Source organism: Leopardus geoffroyi, chromosome B4, assembly GCF_018350155.1.
Source record: "Leopardus geoffroyi isolate Oge1 chromosome B4, O.geoffroyi_Oge1_pat1.0, whole genome shotgun sequence".
NCBI lineage: Eukaryota > Metazoa > Chordata > Mammalia > Carnivora > Felidae > Leopardus > Leopardus geoffroyi.
The window spans coordinates 22,847,816-22,870,085 of NC_059341.1; the positions used below are offsets into that span (position 1 = coordinate 22,847,816).

A 22,270-nucleotide genomic window follows, 5' to 3' on the forward strand; every position below is an offset into this window, starting at 1 on the left:
AAACACCCATCTTTGGCCAAAATTAATCGTATTTCAGGAATCTTACCTGTTCTGAATTAAAGCAATTACTTGGGAATAGGTCTTTCCAATAACACTTTCTCCATTGACTTTTATAATTCGATCACCTACAAAGAGGAACAAAAAAAAAAAAAAAAAAAACACATGGGGAATTCCTTAAAAAGTCATTTCTGAATACTTTTGAAATATTTTTTTTAATGTTTACTCACTTTTGAGAGACAGAGAGTGATCGGGAGAGGGGCAGAGAAAGAGGGAGACACAGTATTTGAAGCAGGCTCCAGGTTCTGAGCTGTCTGCACACAGCCCGACATGGGGCTTGAACTCACGAACCATGAGATCATGACCTGAGCCGAAGTCAGATACTTAACCGTCTGAGCCACCCAGGTGCCCCGACTTTCGAAATATTTCTTAATGTACTTATTTTTAACATATTCCTGTTCATTATCTTTTAAAGTATCTTTCACAAAAATGAATCTAAATTTTAATACATACAACTTCTGATGAAATAGAGCTAGGTCTTAAGGGCCCCAGGCAATGATGAGCTTAGAAATGCCAAAAGGTATAGTCACCAAGTGGCTCTAGCTATACTATTTATAACCCTATCACTTGTTTTCTGAGTTGCAGAACTCCTAGCTTTTTCTGTTTACCCTGTCATCTCTGATAGAGAAGCATCGTTCAGTGCGCTTAGACAGTTGCTTGTTTTTATTACCTTGCTATCCTCTACTTTCAGTCTCATTTCCTTGTAGTATCCTCCCAACACATTTAGTTTTTTTTATTAGTGCTATATTACGGAACTTGAATATGGGTGTGCACCTGGTTTTGGCTTTCTGTATATTAACTTGTTCTTCATTTTAATAAAGAAAAGGACATTTGGATTACTAGTAAGAATTCAGGGGAGCAGAAAGGAAAAGACTGAGAGAGAAAAGATACGGAAAATAGAAAAAAAAAAGTGCTTTCTGTGTGCTTCTCACAGCATCTCCATATCTTCCTGCCTTTGCGAGGCTTAGGATAAGATAGGAGATACATTCCGGGTAATGGAATCCCACATGTACACTGATATACATGTTATACACATTAATGAGATTAGGATTAGGCTTACTTTAACTATGACAGAAGAGATAATCAATAAATAGTGCATCCTAATAAATCTTAGTGGCAACATCCGCTGATTGTACTATTTATAGCTGAAAAGACTACACTTTATTCAAAAGGCAGTAAAACATAGTTTTTTACTAATTTCCATTTAAATTATTTCATATTGAAAACAAAAAGAGTAACTATTTTAGTGTGTGCATTAACCTAAACTAAATCTCTTAGTTTTTACTAAAATCACAGAGGGGCACCTGGGTGGCTCAGTTGGTTGAGTGTCCGGCTTCAGCTCAGGTCATGATCTCATGGTTTGTGGGTTCAAGCCCCATGTCACGCTCTGTGCTGACAGCTCAGAGTCCAGAGCCTGCTTCAGATTCTATGTCTCCCTCTGTCTCTGCCCCTCCCCTGCTCAAGCACTGTCTCTCTCTCTCTCTCTCTCAAAAATAAATAAACATTAAAAAAAATTAAAAAAAAAAAAAGACTTGCTGAAATCACAGATCACAAGAGTATTTTAGAACAGTTACCAGACCGCATCCACGGATACCTACGGATGAAGCAGGACTTGCCTTCCACTGCAGACTTAGGTTATTCTTTGCAGTGCAAATTAGTTAATTCACTTCTGGCAGGTAAGGTACTTCCAAATCTTGGATCTCCAAGATTATTTCAATTATGCCAATAAACATCTTTATCATTTGGCTTTTTTGTAATCCTCATCAAAATTAAATGTATGCAAAACAGGTGCTTTTAAAAGGGCCCCCAAGAGTCCATTCTCTAAGTGGTAACCAAAAGTGCTCCTAATTTCTAATTTATATTATTTCTGTCCAAACCCATCAGTCTGGGTATCAAGAAACACACAGTTAAGTAGGTTTCAAAAATAGTAATAACTGATGCAGAGACATAGGAAAAAACATACCGGAGATAAAAATGTGGAAAATGAAATATGGAAGAAGGAAGAAATGAAGTAAAAAAGAAATTACAAGGTATTGTTTAAAGAAAAATATTAGCACCTGTGCATAATCCAGCTTCAAAAGCAGGTCCCCCTTCTTTAACCTGTTTAACAAATATGGTGTCCATTGGTTCCAAGCGGTTTCTTGGTTTTCCTGCAGGAGAAAAAAAGCCCAAGGCATGATTTTATCTCACAATATTTTATTAAAATGCCAAAAGAGAAAATGGTATTTTAGGCAACGAAGCAAAGATTTTTAATGAAGCGTGAAACACATATCCTGAATATGGATGCTAAAATCATAATTTAGGAGTTTTCATTAATTCAAACATTTATTTTGCTTCTTCTAGAACACAACCACCATCACAATAGTAATGGTTTCCATTTAGTAGGGACATTCTGTATGTAAATTGCTACACTAAAGACTATACATGCCCTGAGAACTAATTTCTACAGCACTTAAGTGTTGCTACCACTACTGCATAAAAGAGGAAACTGAGGCTAGGATAGATTAAATCCTCCCAGGTCACATAGCTAGATTTCACAGGCAGTACGCACTCTACTGCTCTTTAACACTGCATTGTGCTAAGCATTAAGTTATAATGATTACTAAGACTCAGTCCTTTCCCTTCAGGGGCTCTGGTGGGAGACAGACATACAAACAAAATGATACTGTAGTATAGAAAACAATAATAAATAAAATATACAATCATAGCAATGACAAGCGCATGATCAACTCCGTAAGTCAATATTTCACAATCTATCGATGGATCACCTGCATTAACACTGAAAGTGCTTGCTAAAAATCCATGTTTCAGGGTCCAATCAGAAATCTGCTTTGTCAACGAGTTTTCCAGGTGATTCTTGTACACACTAACATTTGAGAACAACTTACAGTTTCAATAAAATAGAAATCAAGGGAAGATTCCCAGATGAGAGGGCATTTAAGCTAAGTGATAAGCACCAAGGCAAGGACTGTGGTGGGAGGTAAGGTGAAGAGGTAGACAGCGGTTCTCAAAGTGTGGTCCCCAGACCAGCAGCATTGATATAACCAGGGAATGCGTTACAAATGCAAATTTGGGGACTCCATTCGAGACCTACTGAATCAGAAACTCTTGAGATGATTGTGATGCACACTCATGCTTGGGAACCACTGAAGTAGAAGACACAGCCCTGACTCTTAAAGAACTTGACTGAGAAAATGAAGCACATATATATGCATGGAGTAATATAGTAATATATGTTGAATTGCAATGCTAGGCAAAAGATGAGTGTCAAATATTAAAAGTTTACATTTCTTGCCATATAAAACTAAATTTTCATCATGGTGTATCACAAAGGTGGCTCAAAAAATTCTTAATAAAGGAATATATCTCAGTAGATTCCTTTACATATTTAGGAATTCCTCTGAAGTCGTGAATGGCTAAGTCAATCACTTATAATGCAACAGGGTATAGTGGAAATTGCTTGTTTTTAGAAGCCAGTAGATATGGATCCAAATCCTTGCTTTGCCACTTGATAATCTAGTTGCAATTAAAAACCAACTATTAACTTTTTCTTCTATAATAGAGATAATTATTCTATATTTTTACATTCTTAAAGAGTTTCCACAAAGGCTAAATGGAGTAATTCCTCAGTCAATGTACATTTCCACTCTTCATAGCGCTTAAATGAAAACTAGTGACATATTTTTATGTCTTTAAGAATTAAAAATATGAAAAGTAATAAAAACACACTTACAAAGTACCTACTATCCAATTTAAAAAATTATAAATATACTGTATATCATATATCTTCCCAAAGAAACTTTATACAGCTTTCTATGTTCAGATGACATGAAAATATTATAAACCCTTTTGTCATTTCTGATGACTGCTTTTCTCCATGAGGCTTTGGAGGAAAGAAAGAACTAGTGTTGGTTCAATCCCTACTATAAAGAAGAATGTCCTAATTCTTAAAAGATATCTGTTAAAGTAGTTAGGGACTAATTGTTAGGATTATATGATTATATCTCTATAATTATATCTGCAACTTAATTTTCAAATGGGTTGGGAGAAAAAATAAACGAAGATACCCACACTCCCCAGATACACATGTGGATAGGAGGTAAATAAAGCAAATATAGCAACAGGTTAGTTGCTGAACCAAGATGGACAAGGTTTTTGCTGTGTGTTGAAAATTATAATAAAAAGCCGGGGGAAACTTCCCGTGGATGTCAGGCTTTATTTTTCTTCACGGAACTTATCACTCACTACTTAAAATTACATTTTTATTTGCTTGCCTTTTGGCTGTTTGTCCCTCCCACTAAAATGAAGAGCAGGGATTTTTATCATGTTCTCTTGATATCCACAGTACCTACAACAATGCCTAGTGCAGAACTGGCATTCAATAAATAGTTATTCAATGAATAAATAAATTTATTATTTAGTTTGATTCTCATAACAAGCCTTCGGGATGGGCATTATGATCCTAATATTGTCGTTGTACCTGAGAGGAAACAGACTAAGTACCTTATAAAGAGGCAGAGTAGGGATTTGAACTCAGGTCTGAATCCAAACATGGTGTTCCCTGCTGCTTCAAAAATAATTGAACTATTTATTCTTTTGTCAAGCTTTACTGAATACAAGTAGATAGTCCGCTTATAAAGACTTTGAATAGAAAAAAAGTTTCTTTTCAGTATCACTCACTTAAAATGTAATTACTTAATATCAATCAAGTCCGTAATCAGTCTAGGTCTCTCTGTAGCCAACTCAACATTTACAGAAGCTGGCATTGAAAGAAAACCATCTACTTTTTCTTAGCTAGAGATTTGAGGGTTTAACTAAGTTTTACTGAATCAAGTCATTGCTTTCATGGAAAGATTTGTACAATAAAAGAGAAGAAACACTTTTCTCATTAATGTTTTCTGGTCCACTATGTCCGAAAGGTGATTATACCCTACTTATATTTAAAAATACAAAATGTAAATGACATTAATAATTTCTATTAAAAAATTAAAAGTTAGCTGGATAGCAATGTAGTAAACCCGATAGAAAATTTCACATATACAGAACAGATGTAGTCCAAAATAATTTTGTTTTAATTTCTATAAAAGAAATATTAACTTTGCAGTGATTGTCATTACAAATCCAGAGACACTTTGTCATTGACAAATCTTTCAATACACTGTGCCTGAAAACATATGAAGGTGGAAAAGACTGAATAAAATAGGGGCCAATATTATAGCAGAAACTATTACATCTGCTGAGAATTACACTTTTGATTCTTGTTGTCACTTTCCTTTCTGAATTTTCTCTAAAATCTGACTTACTATTGCTACCTAGATATTATACGATTCCTTCTGGACAACAGAAAATTGATATCCCTTAATTACAGACAGGTTTCACTACAAAACATACTTCTTTTCAAATTCCATGTTCCTTGACTCTAAGTCTTGAATTAAACACTTGGCTCATTAATTTTAAGAGTGTCTTCTTTTTATAAGATGGACAGAGAACGACAAATACCATATGGTTTCATTTCTATGTGGAATCTGAAAAAAAAAAAAAACAAAAACAAAAAACCAAAACAGACTCAAATTCAGAGAATAAACTGGTGGTTGCCAGAAGGGAGGGAGGTTGGTGGGCAGGTGAAATAGGTGAAGAGGATTAAGAGGTAGAAACCTCCAATTATAAAATAAGTAAGTCATGGGATGAAAAGTACAGAATAGATAATATAGTCAATAATATTGTAATAACTTTGTGTGGTGACAGATGGTAACCACACTTACATAGCAAGCATTTTGTAATATATATAAACGTCAAATCACTATATTGTACACCTGAAACTAATATATTCTGTCAGCTATACTTCAATTAAAAATTTTAAAGAATTTTTTAAAAGAAAAATAATTTTAAAAACCACCTTCTCTTTAATATATCCTACTGAAACTGGAAATGAAAAATATCAGATTTAAAATGTGTGTTTATTCAATCTTTTGTGTCCCTGGTTTTTTTTGTTTTGTTTTTCATTTTTTGTTTGTTTGTTTGTTTGTTTGTGTTTTTGTGTTTAAGTAGCCTCCACGCCCAACGTGCAGCTTGAACTCACAACCCTGAGATCAAGAGTCACGTGCTCTACTGACTGAGCCAGCCAGGCACTCTGTGTCTTTAGTTTTTTAAGTCAATTTCCAGATGTGCAAAACTAAAAGTCTGATCCTGAGTTGTGGTAATTCATAAGGAAAAATGATTTCTTACTTCTCTGTATTATCATCTGGCAGGGCCAGATAGCTTCCCTGGCAATTCTTAGTGAAAAGCCTCTTTTAATTCTACATCTGTGCTTTATACTTTCTCATTTCTTTTAAAGAACACATAGGACATGCTTCAAAGAACGGTTAAATACCTTTTTAAAAAAGGTTTTTTTATCTTTATTTTTGAGAGACAGAGTGTAAGCGGTGGAGGGGCAGAGAGAGAGGGAGGCACAGAATCCGAAGCAGGCTCCAGGCTCTGAGCTATCAGCACAGAGCCCGACGCGGGGCTTGAACTCACGAACTGCATGTTCATGACCTGAATCGAAGTCGGATGCTCAACCGACTGAGCCACCCAGGCGCCCCATGTTAAATACCTTATTCAAGTGTCATTTCCTTGATTGTATCAAAAAAGAAAAGAAAATGTATCTTTTTAGCACACACATGTAATTAAATCTTTCTGTATCTGAGAAAAGGAAGTAAAAAGACAAGAATTTGAATAATCTAAATGGCTAAATGACAATGGCTATGTTATTTAATATACAGTTAATAAAGACTTAAACAAGAAGACATAAACACATATATGAATTTACTTGAATATTAGACTTTGAAATCAGGGGAAAAAAGCACATATTTTTACATTATACTAAATACTGAAAAATAATGAATAAGAAGGAAGGAAGGAAGGAAGGAAGGAAGGAAGGAAGGAAGGAAAGAAAGAAAGAAAGAAAGAAAGAAAGAAAGAAAGAAAGAAAGAAAGAAAGAAGAAAGTAAGTGTAGGTAGTGGTTGCCTTCCAAATACTGGATGAATATCCAGGTAGATGTGATTTTTATTCTCCATAGCCCGTATATGGCAGTAGCTAACAGCTTGGACCTTTTAGGCAGATTATATGGTTTAAAATCCTAGCTCTGCCATTTATTTTCCAGGGAGGGGGGTATCAAATTATACAGGAGTTAGTTGTCTCTCAGAAATTCAACTTAATTGGGCATCCTGGATTTTATCTGGCAACCTCACCTCCCTGTGATTTGAGACAAATGATTTATTTGTGATCCAGTTAACACATCTGAACAATGAGGATGATGGTAACATATCCCCACCTGACAAGGCTGTTATGAGGATTAAAAGAGATAATCCATTAAAATGCTTATATAATGTCTAATACAAGTAGGTATTTAATAAATGTTATTACTCTGCTAGACTGATAATAAACGTCCAGAAGGTTTACATACAGATCAGGGATAAATGAGCCAGGGGGCCTGTCACTCTGAAAGTACTTAATTAAATCCTGGTTGAAAGAGTATCTCTACAAATGTAATTGCCAGATTATGGGAAAGTTGAGGAATATAAGCCAAACACTACAGAACGCTAACGAATAGGCCAGTGGGCTTTGTCGGTTAAGAAAGATTATTTAGGGGCGCCTGGGTGGCTCAGTCGGTTAGCGTCTCACAATCTCATGGTTCGTGAGATTGAGCCCCATATTGGTCTCTGTGCTGACAGAGCCTTGCCTGCTTCGGATTCTCTCTCTCCCTCTCTCTCTGTCCTTTCCCCACTCGTGTACTCTCTCTCTCTCTCTCTCTCTCTCTCTCTCTCTCTCTCAGAAATAAACATTAAAAAAAGAAAGATTATTTAAACCTATAATAACTTCCTTCTTTAGAGAATGCTAAAATCAAAATCACTTGCAACATGTAAATTATTTCCAAATCTAAACTTAGAATAGAAGCAAACAGATTAAAGCAAATAGATTACTTTAAGAAGTGACAGTTTTGAAGTATGCCACTTGCAAAAAGGACCCTGTAATGAATATCCACAGAGTAACAGGTATAAGTCAGGGAATCCTGTAGTTCTGGGGACAAGAGAAAAATATTTCTTAACAGAGTGAAAAAATCTATATACTTTTTTAAAAAAAAAAGTTGCTATTTATTTTTGAGACACAGAGAGACAGAGCATGAGCCGGAGAAGAGCAGAGAGAGAGGGAGACACAGAATCCAAAGCAGGCTCCAGGTTCTGAGCTGTCAGCACAGAGCCTGATGCGGGGCTCGAACTTACGGACTGTGAGATCATGGCCTGAGCCAAAGTCGGATGCTTAACCGACTGAGCCACCCAGGCGCCCTTATACTTTACACAAAGAAATAGCATCCATGTTTTAAACAAAAACAAAGCAATAGAAAATAATGGCTACCACTGAGATTAAGCTTTTAAAATTCTTCCTTCTGAGTTCTCAAGGTTGCTGCAGAACAATTTTTTAAAAAATGGAACCAATCTTCTCATTTATAATGAGAGTTAATTTTTTCAAGTATTCTTTTAATTTATTTCTTTGTTGTAAAAAAAAAAATCTCTACACAAGAGAAAACCGTTGAACTTAAACTGTGCTTCATAGGAAAGTTATACAAGCCTTGGAAGAAGTATACTCCCACAAAGGTGGAGATACATCACATAATGGAACATTAAAGCTCCAGGCATTAATTATTTAAAGAAAATCAATTAAATAGCTTATTGAAATTGATATTTAGTTTTCAGACCAAAAATAAGTGAAACCACAATGTAGATTGAAATAGATACCAGAGTTAAATCTAAATAATGAAAAATGAGCTCAGCTTCTTTTGGATGGGTAATAGATTGCCACAGGGGAGAAAAAAAAGGTTATGCAGAAGAATTTAGTGAGCAAAAGTTAGGAATTATGAATCTAACTAGGCAGAAAACAAACGGGGGGAAATAAACACCAAATTCAGGCTAGTGATTACCTCTGAGGAAAGAGAATAGGGAAGGAGTAATATAAAACACCTTAACCATACTTATAATCATTTATGTCTTGGGGGGGGGCGATTAGGGAAGGGGGAGCTGGAACTGGGGGGAAGGATGCGAGATGGTAACACAACAAATACAGGTGGCAAGCATTTGGAAGCCACGTTTTTTCCCTATATTTTGTTTGCCTGAAATATTTCATAACCATTTTTAATTGCTAAAAACAGGCTTCTAATCTTTATATTGGGGGTCTGGTTTGCTGATGGCATACAAGATTACCCTAAGAGCCTAACAGAGACACATTGTCTAACAAGCAAAAATCCATATATATCATTATGAAACAGCAGCCAATTTAAGAAGACTGATATGGCAGGTTTTTGGGTACTCCATTTCCTTTGGTTATGGCAGAAGCACTAATTAAAAAAATAAATATATGCTATTTTATTAAATCTAGGTATTCCCAAATTTCTACTAAAGGTGCTCTCATTTCCAGAGTGATGGCTAGTACTTTAAAACTGTATCTCCCAAGCTTCCAATCTGCAGCTCCGACAATTATGAGCTTCAAACCTCAAATTCCAATAACCTCTGGACATTGTAAAATGTTGCCTGCTGGGGCTCAGTCAAATTATATCTATTATAAGCAAACACGTATTCTCTACTCAACCTCATCTTCAAGTAGTATCAGGTGAAACATAATGAAATAAAATCTGTTAAATATGAAAAAGCAGACCATATTCTACTTAATCACGATAAACTTTCTTTCAACCCACACCCATCTGATTATTTTTGTTTACTTTTCATTGCAGAAAATGTCCAGCATAGACAAAACAGTAGAATAAACCCCCATGAACATGACTTAAATAGCTGCAAAAACCCTGCCAGTCTTGTTTCACTCCTGCTTACTTTTTTTCCCTAAAGTATTTTAAAGCAAATCCCAGATATCATGCCAATTCATCAAGAAATACTTTAAATACTTCAGCATACATCACCAACAAATAGGAACTCTACTTTTTCTTGAGGAAAGGTAACAAAACCCTCCCATAGTTCTCCAAACTATGTAATACTCTCCAAGGTGTGGATAATATAAACGGACGACAAACACAACCTTGCCTTCTACATTCATTGTCCCAAATGCCTACTTAACATTAATGAAAAGCAGTATGGCATGACATAGAAATGACAGCACCAAAAGCTATGAAATAAATTTAGAAAGGTTTCACGTGTAAAACACCACAGAACTCTAAGTTCCCAATCAAGTTAACCATTCCCAATGAATGCTCTGCCTACGTATTCTAATTCAGTGAGGTCATCCGTGTGAGAGAACATACCCTACGTGAAAAAGTCCAGCATACAGAACAGTGCTTGGCATATGACAGATGACCAATAAATATTCACTACTGACTTATTCAAATTACAGCCCTAGAAGATGTCAATAGTAAAACTGCCCCAAACCAAGTCAGAGATATGTTTCAGGAACAAAGCTCTTACACTGCAAATGACCTGCCACAGAATCTCCCTCAAATAAAAGGAAAATGCTGCCACTTAGTAGCAGTTTGAGTAAAATACCACTAGGTGTCAGACATGAATCAAAATTTTCTGGCATGACAATCTATTTAGACAAGAAAGACTCTGGAAGAGTGTTATTCATTCAACAAATATTTACTGAGCTCATAAATGTGCCAGGTGCTGATTATCCTACAATGAACACAACAGTTCTTGGATCTGCCTTCTGGAGTATCTGAAGTTTATGAAGCATCATTTTTCCTCTCTCTCTGAAGTTTCAGGAATTTCACAAAGTATGTCTCCCGTGTAGATTCACAGCCCTGCCATTCCTGTTGTGCTGGATTTTAATTTCTCTGCAAACCCAGAAAAATGTGTTACAGTGTTCTAACCACAAGCAACTATCTTTCCATCTGTGTATCTTTCCATTTTACCATCGCTGGACCCCTTGACCAATGAAATTTGCCCTTCACATTGTTATCAAGCCCTTCCATCTTAAAAAGGAGGACTTACCAGTCTCCCCCAGAAATCACTCTCTTTCTTGCTAAGAACCCTCATGGATCAACAAAATCCAACAGCAACCTCCACTTCCTTTTCTCCTTGACCTTCCAAAGCATTCCATTTGCCAATCTCCAACTATGGAGAATTCTGTCCAGATGCCCACTCTGCTCCTATTCTTGGCCTGCTATTTCAGCATAACCTATAACCCAATGATTTACAGTTTCCAAGTTCAGTGAAGTTCTTGGTACTGCTCACTGAACCTTCAAGGTTGCGGTTTCAAACCTCCAAAAAATCTTCTTAAACTGGCTATTCCATCTTGATTTCCTCACACTAGTTGGATAACTTTGCCTCTTACGGCACTGTACCTCGATGGCTGTATCCTCATTTTTTAATCTTTGCCCACATCCATACTTCCTTTTGCTCCACCTCAAGTAAGGACTTAGTTACTGTCCTTCTTTAGAACCTTGTTTCCCTCATGGTCTCCTCTCGTGGGTAAAACTTCAGTCAGTCTCTGTTCTTCTCCCCGCTGGACGGAAATACATGTTCTCAGAGACCTACCGAAGCTTCCCAAATGTAAAACAACAATAAATCTTCTCCCTGTCTTTCCACATAGCTATCATCTCTTATACTCCTTCCCTTCCTTTCCATGCTTCCTGAAGAATAGTCTATACTCCTACCCTCATTTCTTTATTTTCAATTCAGGGTTTCTCAGACACTGAGAAGTATGCCGTTGGGGGCAAAATGACCCACACACCTCACTCCCATGCTCACTGAGGTTCACTGCTCTAATTTACGTTCCAACCCACTGATATTTGGTTCTCACATCCCGTCGTCTCACTGTACTGAAACTATTCTCCTATCTTACCACTTTGCTACTTGGGTCCAACAGTATCTTTTTAGTCATCAGCCTAATGAATTTTCTGTGACAAATGGCATGTTATCCACTCCCCCCTTAAAATGACCACCTCTTAAAATTAGTAGGTCGTCGACTCCTCCTGGTTGTCTTCATACCTTCTAAACTTATTTTCAGAGTTCCTTTTCTGATTCTTTGTTCTCTGACCATCTCTTGGATGTTGTGTTCCCTAGGGTCCTATCTTTCATTCTGTTTTCATGCTCTCTGTGCATGGTTTCATTTATCCCTAGGACTTAATTACAGCATATATAATAATGACTTCCAAATCTATTTTCAATCCCCTCCTCTATGAGCTCCACACCCAAATTTTCAACTAGGTACTGAACGTTCTACAGGCATCAGAAATGCAACTTATCCCAAACTAAACCCATTTCCCCAGAGGAAGATATGCTTCCCCTCTAGAATCCCGCAGTTAATGCCCCTTCCCCCATCTATCTACTCATTTATGCCAGAAAAGCTAAGCATAATCCTCCACAAATCAACCATTGTTGGTGACATAAAATCCACCCCCAAGCCCTACCACCAAATCTGGGCAAATATAACTTCCGGGTGTCTCTGATATATCTGTTCCAGAACACTGTTCTTCCTTCCTCCTGATAAAGTCCTATTCATCTGTCAACAGCACAAAGGACATCCCGCCTGAGACCCCCTTGCCTGGTGCTTCGACAATTCCCCCTCTGTACTGTGGTCCTGTCAAAACTGTACATACCTCTGTGGTTGCACTTATAGAATTATATTACACCTTCAATGTCCACCAGAGCAGGAGTTTCTGGAAGCCAAGGCCCATATCTTACATACACATTTGTTGAACGTATACAGGCCAGGAACTGTTCTGGATTTTAAGCCAAAATAATAAAATAGAGTTCCTGTTCTACATTCTAATGGAGGAAGAAAATGTTCCACAAGAAACAGGTAGTAGGAGAGATGGTGACAGTGTTAGGAAAAATAATAAGCAGAGTGGGAAGGAGAGGGAAAATGAAAGGCAGGGCTGTTAATACTATCTTCATGAAATGGTCAGGTAAACCCTCTCTAGCAGGTGACATTTGAACAACTATCTGAAGAAAGCCAGGTTAGAGGCCATATTGCTCCTTTCCCAGCAATCAGATTAGCGACTTGTTCATGGCAGTGACTCAACAAATGTTTGCTAAGTGAATGAATAAGCAACAGGAAACATATTTCTATATATAATATATTTAGCATTCGTATGCAAATATTTCTACTCTGAAAAGTTATCTGTTGAACTTCGAAAACAGAGACCATAACTATTACCATTAACTTATTAGCCGTATCTATGAATCACATACTTTGAATGTAGACTAGCTGGAGAGCAATCAGGGAAAAAAAACCAAACGGGACTATCCAGCCAGATGGTGTCTGTGATCAAGGTCTTAAGTCATGCAGCAGCTGGGAAAAGACAGCTCAAAGTCACCTAATTACAGGATCACCTCTGCAACAACATTTTCCGTGGAGAAGTTATTCCAGGGGACAGCCTAGAACATTAATACTCCAAACACGTACCTTCCTTGACTTTTTCACCTTTATAGCCCTATCCCCAGTTAGCTTGCTGAGACCCTGGATGTCATATATCTTAAAGGTTTTAGAATGCTTCCAGAAACTTTTAAAATTGCATTTATTTTCTTGACCACCAAAGTAACTTCATGCCTTTCAAAGTCTTAAAACCTGCTCCAAAAAATTGGATTTCTGACAGTGCCTACTTTAATCCAATCAAATTCCATTATTGTGAAAATGGTTTCCTGGAACTTTTAAGGTGAAGTTATATATATATATATATATATATATATATATATATATGGTGAAGTTATATATATATATATATACATATATATATGGTGAAGTTATATATATATATATATTTTTTTCTTTTAACTCACATCTAACTTGACCACCTTAGCAGTGTATTTTACAAAGAGGTTGCCCAAATTCCTACTGAACTCCAGGATTACCACATTTTTGTTACTACTGTCCCAGCTCACATGCTCAGCAGTTATATGAAATAAGATCTCTAAATTAAAGAAAAAAAAAAAAAGTCTGACACTTTGCGTAAAAAGGGGAGAAAGGTGAAAGATAAGAAGGCAGACAAGAGACAATAACTTTCTTCCTCGACAGCGGAGGTACAGACATGAACATGCTGAGTTCTGCAGCTTTGGGAAGAGTCATTTGGGAACAGTGTTTACTCAACAAACATTTGAGCTCCTACCAGGTACTTACTAGGCACTGGAAATTAACAATAAAAGACAGTTTCCTTCCTTAAATAATCTTTGTCCTTAAAGCAATGCATAAAAACACTGTCTTCATAAATACAATGAATAGTCTGGGTATGTAGGAAAATTTCACTTTGCACACGCCGATGATTAATTTTTGATAAGAGATATCATTGCCCCTCTTATTTCTGCATTTTCCTGTATCAGATCTGTGCTGTGGCCACCACCTCCCAGAATCAGGTATAGGAGGAGGCAGAAAATCTCAGCGTGTTTACCATGGAGCAGGAGCAATCACTCGGATTAGCTGTCTCCAAAATATGAGGAGGGATTTTCCAGAAGAGAATTAGGGAAACTAACTGTGAAGCATGAAACAATCGATTTACTTCATCTTACACAAAATGGGCTTCCAAACATTTGAAAATAGCCATCACTTTCTTGCCCTCTGCATCTCTTTTGCAAGCCAAAGGTTCAAGTTCTTTCAATCTTCTCAAAAAATACACATCATAAAATTTATATATATCCTTGCCATCACTGTCTTTGATTTCTGGGGCTCCCCAGTGTTTCAACCATGTCCTATTTAACCACAAGAAGATCTGGGAGCCCTCATTTCCCATCCTTTCCCACCTGTCAAATGGAGATGAATAAAATGAATATCTGAAGTTAACTTATCAATAGCAACATGAAGAATCACTTATCTTGTGTGTGTGTGTCTGTAAGCTTCTACATTTTTATACTAGGAAACGTTGCTCGTAACAGCAAACTACAAATAACTTCATAATCTGATTTTATCCATGTTGATAGGATATAAAGATATTTTATTATGACATATGGGTGGCAAATCTTCCAATGAAGTATCGATGTACTAGCAAATTGAGCTACTACAAGGGAATGCACAATTTATATTTGAACCAGAGTGCGTATACATGTGAGCCTAGCTGCTAGACAACATCTCCAAATACTATTAATGTCAACCCTATATGTGCAGGCTACTGAACATGAGCCCCTTCCACTTTAAGAGTTTCTTCACCCAGCAGGCAGAAGAAAAGCCTAAGTCCTAGACAGTTATGAATCAATTAGAGGATTAGCCCGCATTTAAGAATAATGTTAACTGGGGCGCCTGGGTGGCGCAGTCGGTTAAGCGTCCGACTTCAGCCAGGTCACGATCTCGCGGTCCGTGAGTTCGAGCCCCGCGTCGGGCTCTGGGCTGATGGCTCAGAGCCTGGAGCCTGTTTCCGATTCTGTGTCTCCCTCTCTCTCTGCCCCTCCCCCGTTCATGCTCTGTCTCTCTCTGTCCCAAAAATAAATAAACGTTGAAAAAAAAAATTAAAAAAAAAAAAAAAAGAATAATGTTAACTGAAAATTATGCTTCCACCAACCTGAAAGCTACCTGGGTGCTAAGCAAAGGAAGGGGGAAAAGAGAAGGAAACCAATTTCTAAAAAGTGGCTATAGACCAAACTTCACATTGATTTGCAGGCTAAAAATACAATCACCTGGTTCTGTATAAAAGCAAACACCAGTCCACTTGAAAACAACTTTTTCACCCTAGATCTCAAAAAATCTCCAGTAATAACTTTTGAAGTAATAACAAATGCAAAATAGTCCAATACATAAAGCAAAAAAAACCCAACCTATCCTGAGCTAGAACCAGAAAAAAAAAAAAAAAAAAAAAAAAGGAAAGAGAAACAGAGGAGTGCCTGGGTGGCTCAGTCAGTAAGTGTCCAACTTCAGCTCAGGTCATGATCTCACTGCTCGTGGGTTTGAGCCCCAGGTGCTGTGCTGACAGCTCAGAGCCTGGGGCCCACTTCAGATTCTGTGTCTCTCTCTTTTTCTGCCCCGCTCCCACTCATTCTCTCTTTTCTCTCTCAAAAAAATGAGTAAACATTAAAAAATTTAAAAACGAAAAGAAAAGAGAAACAGACCCAGAAAGACTCTTGATAGTGGAATTTCCAGAACCAGATTATAAAACAACTTTGCTTAGCATGTTTGAAGAAATTATTAAAAAAAAAAAAAGGCCTAAAAATGATAAAGAGAAAACTATAAGAAGCGATCATGTACAGTTTAGTACATTACCCTAAAGAACTTCTAACAATCAAAATTTAAAACTCAAAATTATTTGATATATACTAGAAGAAAATATCCAAAATGCAGCTGGGGAAGACCAAAAACAAAGAGGAAAAAGTAGAGAATTTAGGAACCATAGGGGACAGAATAAAAACATCTAACATATGTTTAACTGAAGAATTAAGAGAGCATTAAAGAATTGAAGAGAGCCTTGAAATACAGATAATATGTGAGGAAACACTGACTGAAAATTTTCTAGAACTGATGACAGACACCCAATGACAGACACAAGAAGCTCAATGAATTGGAAACAAGGAAAATAAAAATAAATTTTCACCAAGAATGGCCAAACACCAAAATGGCCAAACACCAAAGACATGCAGAAAATCTTAACAGTAGATATGAAAAAAGTTTGCCTTCAAAAAACCAATAAACCGGGGCGCCTGGGTGGCGCAGTCGGTTAAGCATCAGACTTCAGCCAGGTCACGATCTCGCGGTCCGTGAGTTCGAGCCCCGCGTCAGGCTCTGGGCTGATGGCTCAGAGCCTGGAGCCTGTTTCCGATTCTGTGTCTCCCTCTCTCTCTGCCCCTCCCCCGTTCATGCTCTGTGTCTCTCTGTCCCAAAAATAAATAAACGTTGAAAAAAAAAATTAAAAAAAAAAAAAACAATAAACCAAAATATGAATTCTTATGATCAAGTATAGAAGCCAAAAGAGAGTGGGATATGATCTTCAATATGTTGGAAGAAATTTTCAACATAAAATTCTGTAGCAACAATCTTTTCCAAAATGACAGCAAGGCAAAGACCTTTCAGGAAAAAAACAAACCAACAAAAATCCCGAGAGAACTGTGACACAACATAAAAGTATCCTGCAGGTAGGAGGGAGAGAAATAAGTAGAGAGAGCATGACCTAAGGCCCTTATATTGTTTCAGAACAGGGTAAAATATTAATTAGCATTAGACTGTGACAAACTTGCATATTATAATTTCTAGGATAACCACTAAAACAATCACAATATATTATTTAGTCTTAAAGAGAGAAAAGAAATATAAGAAATTCAAAGTAAAATAGACACTTTAAAATAAAGTAGGCGATTAAACAATAAATGTATTATGAGTTGTGTTAAACGTAAACAGACAAAAATCTCCAAATCTGACAAGAGTGAACTGCCTTATTTCAGAATCAACTCTTCCACCCATGAGCCACAACCAGAAAAGCTCGACCAAGTACAGGTAACGTTTGTATGAAGGCAGAGACAGCTTCCAAGGCAAGAGCACGCAGAGGGACAAGATCCCAGAGAGAAGGAAGTCCAGCGAGGTGGTCTCAGTGTTTTACGCCGCTTTTCACCTCGAGGCCCTTTCCGCTTCCAAAGCCACAGCTGAGAGACCGAGGGGCTGTGCAGAGCTTCCATCAGTCTCGAAGGGCCATGGGAACAAAAGCGGGCATTCGAGGCCAGCCAAGGAAGAGGGCCTGCTTTCAGTTGGGGCCTCCAAAGTAACGTGTGGGGTGAGCAGGGGTAAAAAAGAGAAAGCCCAACCCCGTCAAGCGTGCAGGCGTGCTGTGCAGATTTCCTTCGAGAGAAGCTGCTACGGGGAACACAGCTGGGTGACAGCCCCAGCTGCTGCCCTTTAATATCCACCGCCACATTCGCACAGAGGCCACGTTTCCCCACGCCTGCCCAAGGATTCTCAAGGGCAGTGTTTGCATGGGAGCTCCCCAGTTGCCTCACAGAGACCTCCATACCTTGTGCTGCAATCTGGCACCTTTCCTACCGGAGCCTCCCTTCCCTCTCTTCTTTCACAGATGTCAGACCTACAGTGCGTTCTGAAGTCTTCCCCTGCCTCTCCCGCCCCCTTCTTCTCAATCCTGCACAGACACTTCTCCCACGAAATCTCTGGCACGTCTAACGCTGTCTTGCCATCTGTTCCTGTTGTGGCGTCTGTTTTGCAGAGAACCCGAACTGTTACACCAAATGTCAAAAAAACTAAGGCCCACCTTTAGGTAAAGACAGTCTCTGAACAGAGATGCAAAAATCCTAAATACAACAGAAAACCAAACCTGGCAATATGTAAAAAGTATCATATATTGTGAACAAGCTTGGTTTAGTCCAGTAATGCAATGTTTAACAGTTGGAAAAATAAATCAATATAATTCACTATATTAAGAGATTAAAGGGAAAAAAATAAAAGGTTTATTCCAAAAGATGCAGAAAAATTCAACACTCCTTCATGGGAAAGAGATTACATTCACAGATTAGAAGATTCAATTATTTCAAATGTTTTCAAATAATCAAATATTGTAATTAATACAAAGCTAATTAAAATTCCAATAGGATTTTTTTGTGGGTGTAGAAACTGACAAACTGATTTTAAAAGTGTTATAATATTGCAAATGGACAAAAACAGCCAATCCAATCGTGAACAACAAAATTAAAAGACATTACCTTTCAGCAACATTTATTATATAGTAACGACAGTAAAATTAAGATCGCAGTTTTGCTGCAAAGAAAGTGACCGATGGAATAGAACAAAGGTTGACAAATTTTGTGTGTAAAGAGCCAAGCAGTAAATATTTTAGGCCTTGCAGAACATATACAGTCTCTGTCACATATTCTTCTTCTTTTAAACAACCTTTTAAAACTACAGAACCGTTCTTAGTTTGGAAGCTACACAAAAGTGAGGCACAGGCCAACCCCGGGAAAGAAGAAAGTCCAGAAACAGACCTACACATGTACAGATACTTTATGATCAAGGTGGTTTTACAGAGCAGTAAAGAAAGTACGGTCTTTTCACTAAAGAGTGCAGGGTTAAATGTATATCCATATAGGGGGAAAAAATCTTGACTTCATACTACATGCAAAAATAGTCAATTACAGGTGAACTGGAGATAGATAACACAGGAGAATATCTTTGTGACCATGCTTAAATAGGATTCAACGTATTAGCCACAAAAGGGAAGATTGACAATTTGGACTATATTACAAATAGGAACTTTCCTTTATGAAAATTACTAACAAGACATTGAAAGGTAACTAATAGCTGGATATTTGCTATAGATACAACTAATAAAATCCTCATCAAGAATATTTAAAAAATTGTTTAATGTTTTTTAAATTTATTTTTGAGAGAGAAACAGGGTATGAGTGGGGGAGGGGCAGACAGAGAGGGAGACACAGAATCTGAAGCAGGCTCCAGGCTCTGAGCTATCAGCACAGAGTCTGACGTGGGGCTTGAACCCACAAACCATGAGATCAAGACCTGAGCCGAAGTCAGAGGAAGTCAGACTGAGCCACTCAGGCGCCCCTCCTCATCAAGAATATTTAAAGAACTCCTACAAATTAATTTTTTTTAAAGTACTGATACCCAATAGCCAAACGAAAGGTAATCAACCCCATTAGTTTTCAGGAAGATAAAAATGAACCCACATTCCATACCACTATACACCACTAAAATGACTAAAATTAAAAAGACTGACAAATATTAAATGTTAGTGAGGATATGACACAACTGGGACTCTCACACCTTGTGGTTCAGTATATTAGTTGGTATAATCACTTTGAAAACAATTTAGCGGTATCTACTAAATGTGCCTGTATGCATACCTATTAGTGTTACCCCTGGATACACAGACCCACCAGAAGTAAGTACCTGTGTTCCCAAAAGTTCATGTATAAGAACGCTCATAGCTGCACTGGCTGAAATAGCTAAACACTGGGGGAAAAAATCCAACTAAATTATTATATATGTTCTCTTTGTTTTAAATCAACTTTAATGAGGTATAATTTACATGTAATAAAATGTGCTCATTTTAAGTGTGAGCTTCCTAAGTTTTGACAAATGTATAAACCCATGTAACCACCATGACAATCAAGATAAAGAACATTTCCATCTTGCCAGAAACTTCCCTTAGCCCCTTTGCAATCAATTCAGGCAACCACAATTTGGGTTGGATTTATCTTTCCTCCCATACAAATAGAATCAGACAGTCTGTACTCTTTTGTGCTTGGTTTCTTTCACTCATCAAAATGTTTTAGACAGCAAAAGCATGAACAACAAAAGAAAAAGTACATAAATTAGATTTCATCAAAATTAGGAACTTTTGTGCATCAAAGGACATTATCAAGAAAGTGAAAAAACAATCTGTGGAATGAGGGAAAATATATGCAAATCATATATCTGATAACAATCTACTATCTAGAATATATAAAGAATACTTACAACTCAAAATCAAAAAGACAAATAACCCAATTAAAAAAAAAAAAAAGGAGCAATGGACTTAAATAGACATCTCTCCAGAGAAGATATACAAACGGTTAACAAGCACACGAAAAGATGCTCAATTTCACTAGTTATTAAGGAAATAAATGCAAAGCAAAACCACAATGAGATACCACTTCACACTCACTAGACTGGCTATAATTCAAAAATGGAAAATAACAGGCACTGATGAGGATGCGGAGAAACTTCACACATTGCTGGTGCAAATGTAAAAATGGTACAGTTACCATGGAAATGTGGAAAACAGTTTGGCAGGTCCCCAGATGTTAAACACAGAATTACCACATAACAATGGAGCAATCCCACTCCTAGATATATACCCTAGAGATCTGAAAACAGGGACTCAAATAAACACTTGCATACACAAGTTCATAGCAACACTAATTACAATAGCCAAAAAAGGTAGAAACAGTCCAAATGTCCATCAACGGATGAATGGATAAGCAAGCTGTGGTATATACACGCAAGGGAATACTATACAGCCAGGAATGAAGTATTGATTTCTGTTCCCCATGGACAAAACTCAAAAACATTACACAAAATGCAAGAAGCCATATGAAAAACATTATATATTGTATCATTCTATTTTTATAACATATCCAGAATAGGTGAGTCCAAAGGGACAGAAGACAGACTGGGATTTCTCAGGGACTTTGGGGAGGGGAGAATAGTGAATGCAGCTTAATGGATACGGGCTTCCTTATGGAGCAATGAAAATGTTTTGGAACTAGACAGAGGTGATAGATGTACGTTTCATACATGACCTTTAATTCTATACTAAATGTCATTGAATTGTTTGCTTTACAATGGTGAATTTTGTATTATGTGAATTTCACTTCAATATAAGAAATGTTTATGAGATTGATCCACAAGGCTATGTGTATTTCATTGCATTGATACACCACAGTTTGGTTATCTATTCATATATTGATGAATACTTAGGTTGAATCCAGTGTTTATTTATTATGAATACAGCACTTATGAATATTCCTGTACAAATAGTTTTGCAGGCAAATATTTCATTTATCTTTGGTAAATACCTATGAATGCCCTTAACATCTCTTACAACCAAGTGAAAAATACCAAAAACATTCTATCAGTCATGAGATGCATAGGTATCAAAAATATAACCAAATCAAAGACGGAAATCAACTGCAAATATTAAAGCAATGATGCTTTATCCTTCTGCTGAACAGACTTAAGCCAATAGGACATGTTCAATTAGGAAAAAGAAGAAAATTAAAGAACAAGTATAAAATGCTAAGACTATGTTAACCAAAATTGCATATGAAAGTTGAATTAAGGTCTTTTAATACTCTTTACCTTTCAAGGGAACAGAATGCTCTTCCTTACATTTCCAAGGATGAATTATGAAAGTAAAGAATTTTCTGCAAAACCATGGTAGAAAGTGAGAGGAAACCCTAGAACCAGATGGCTTGTTTGTAGTCCAATGCTGTCCCTTGCTAATTACTTAAACACTTCATGCTTCAGTTTCCTCATCTAAAATAGGGAGGTGATAATATCCACCCAGAAAGTTGATGAACTAATCCACAAAAAATCTTAAAACAGTGCCTGGCACATTATAAATCAGCTGCCACCACTGCCACCACACTATCTCCCCCTCCTCCTCCACATCATCATCATCATCATCATCATCATCATCGTCATCTTCTCTTCCTCCTCCTCCTCCTCCCCATCAACAACATCAACATCATCATCTCTACTTCCTAAAGTATCTTCAGGACAATATCAGACATCTGTGGATGTTCTAATGAATAG

General features: G+C 37.1%; 1 protein-coding gene across 1 annotated transcript in view; it reads right to left on the reverse strand.

Annotated features, from left to right (window-relative positions):
• The window catches only part of ARHGAP21 (Rho GTPase activating protein 21), a 135,596-nt gene that overhangs the window by 49,971 nt on the left and 63,355 nt on the right, over positions 1 to 22,270 (reverse strand). The window contains 2 exon segments of the mRNA XM_045465006.1: positions 47 to 125; positions 2,115 to 2,207. Coding sequence (XP_045320962.1) covers positions 47 to 125; positions 2,115 to 2,207 — 172 coding nt within the window.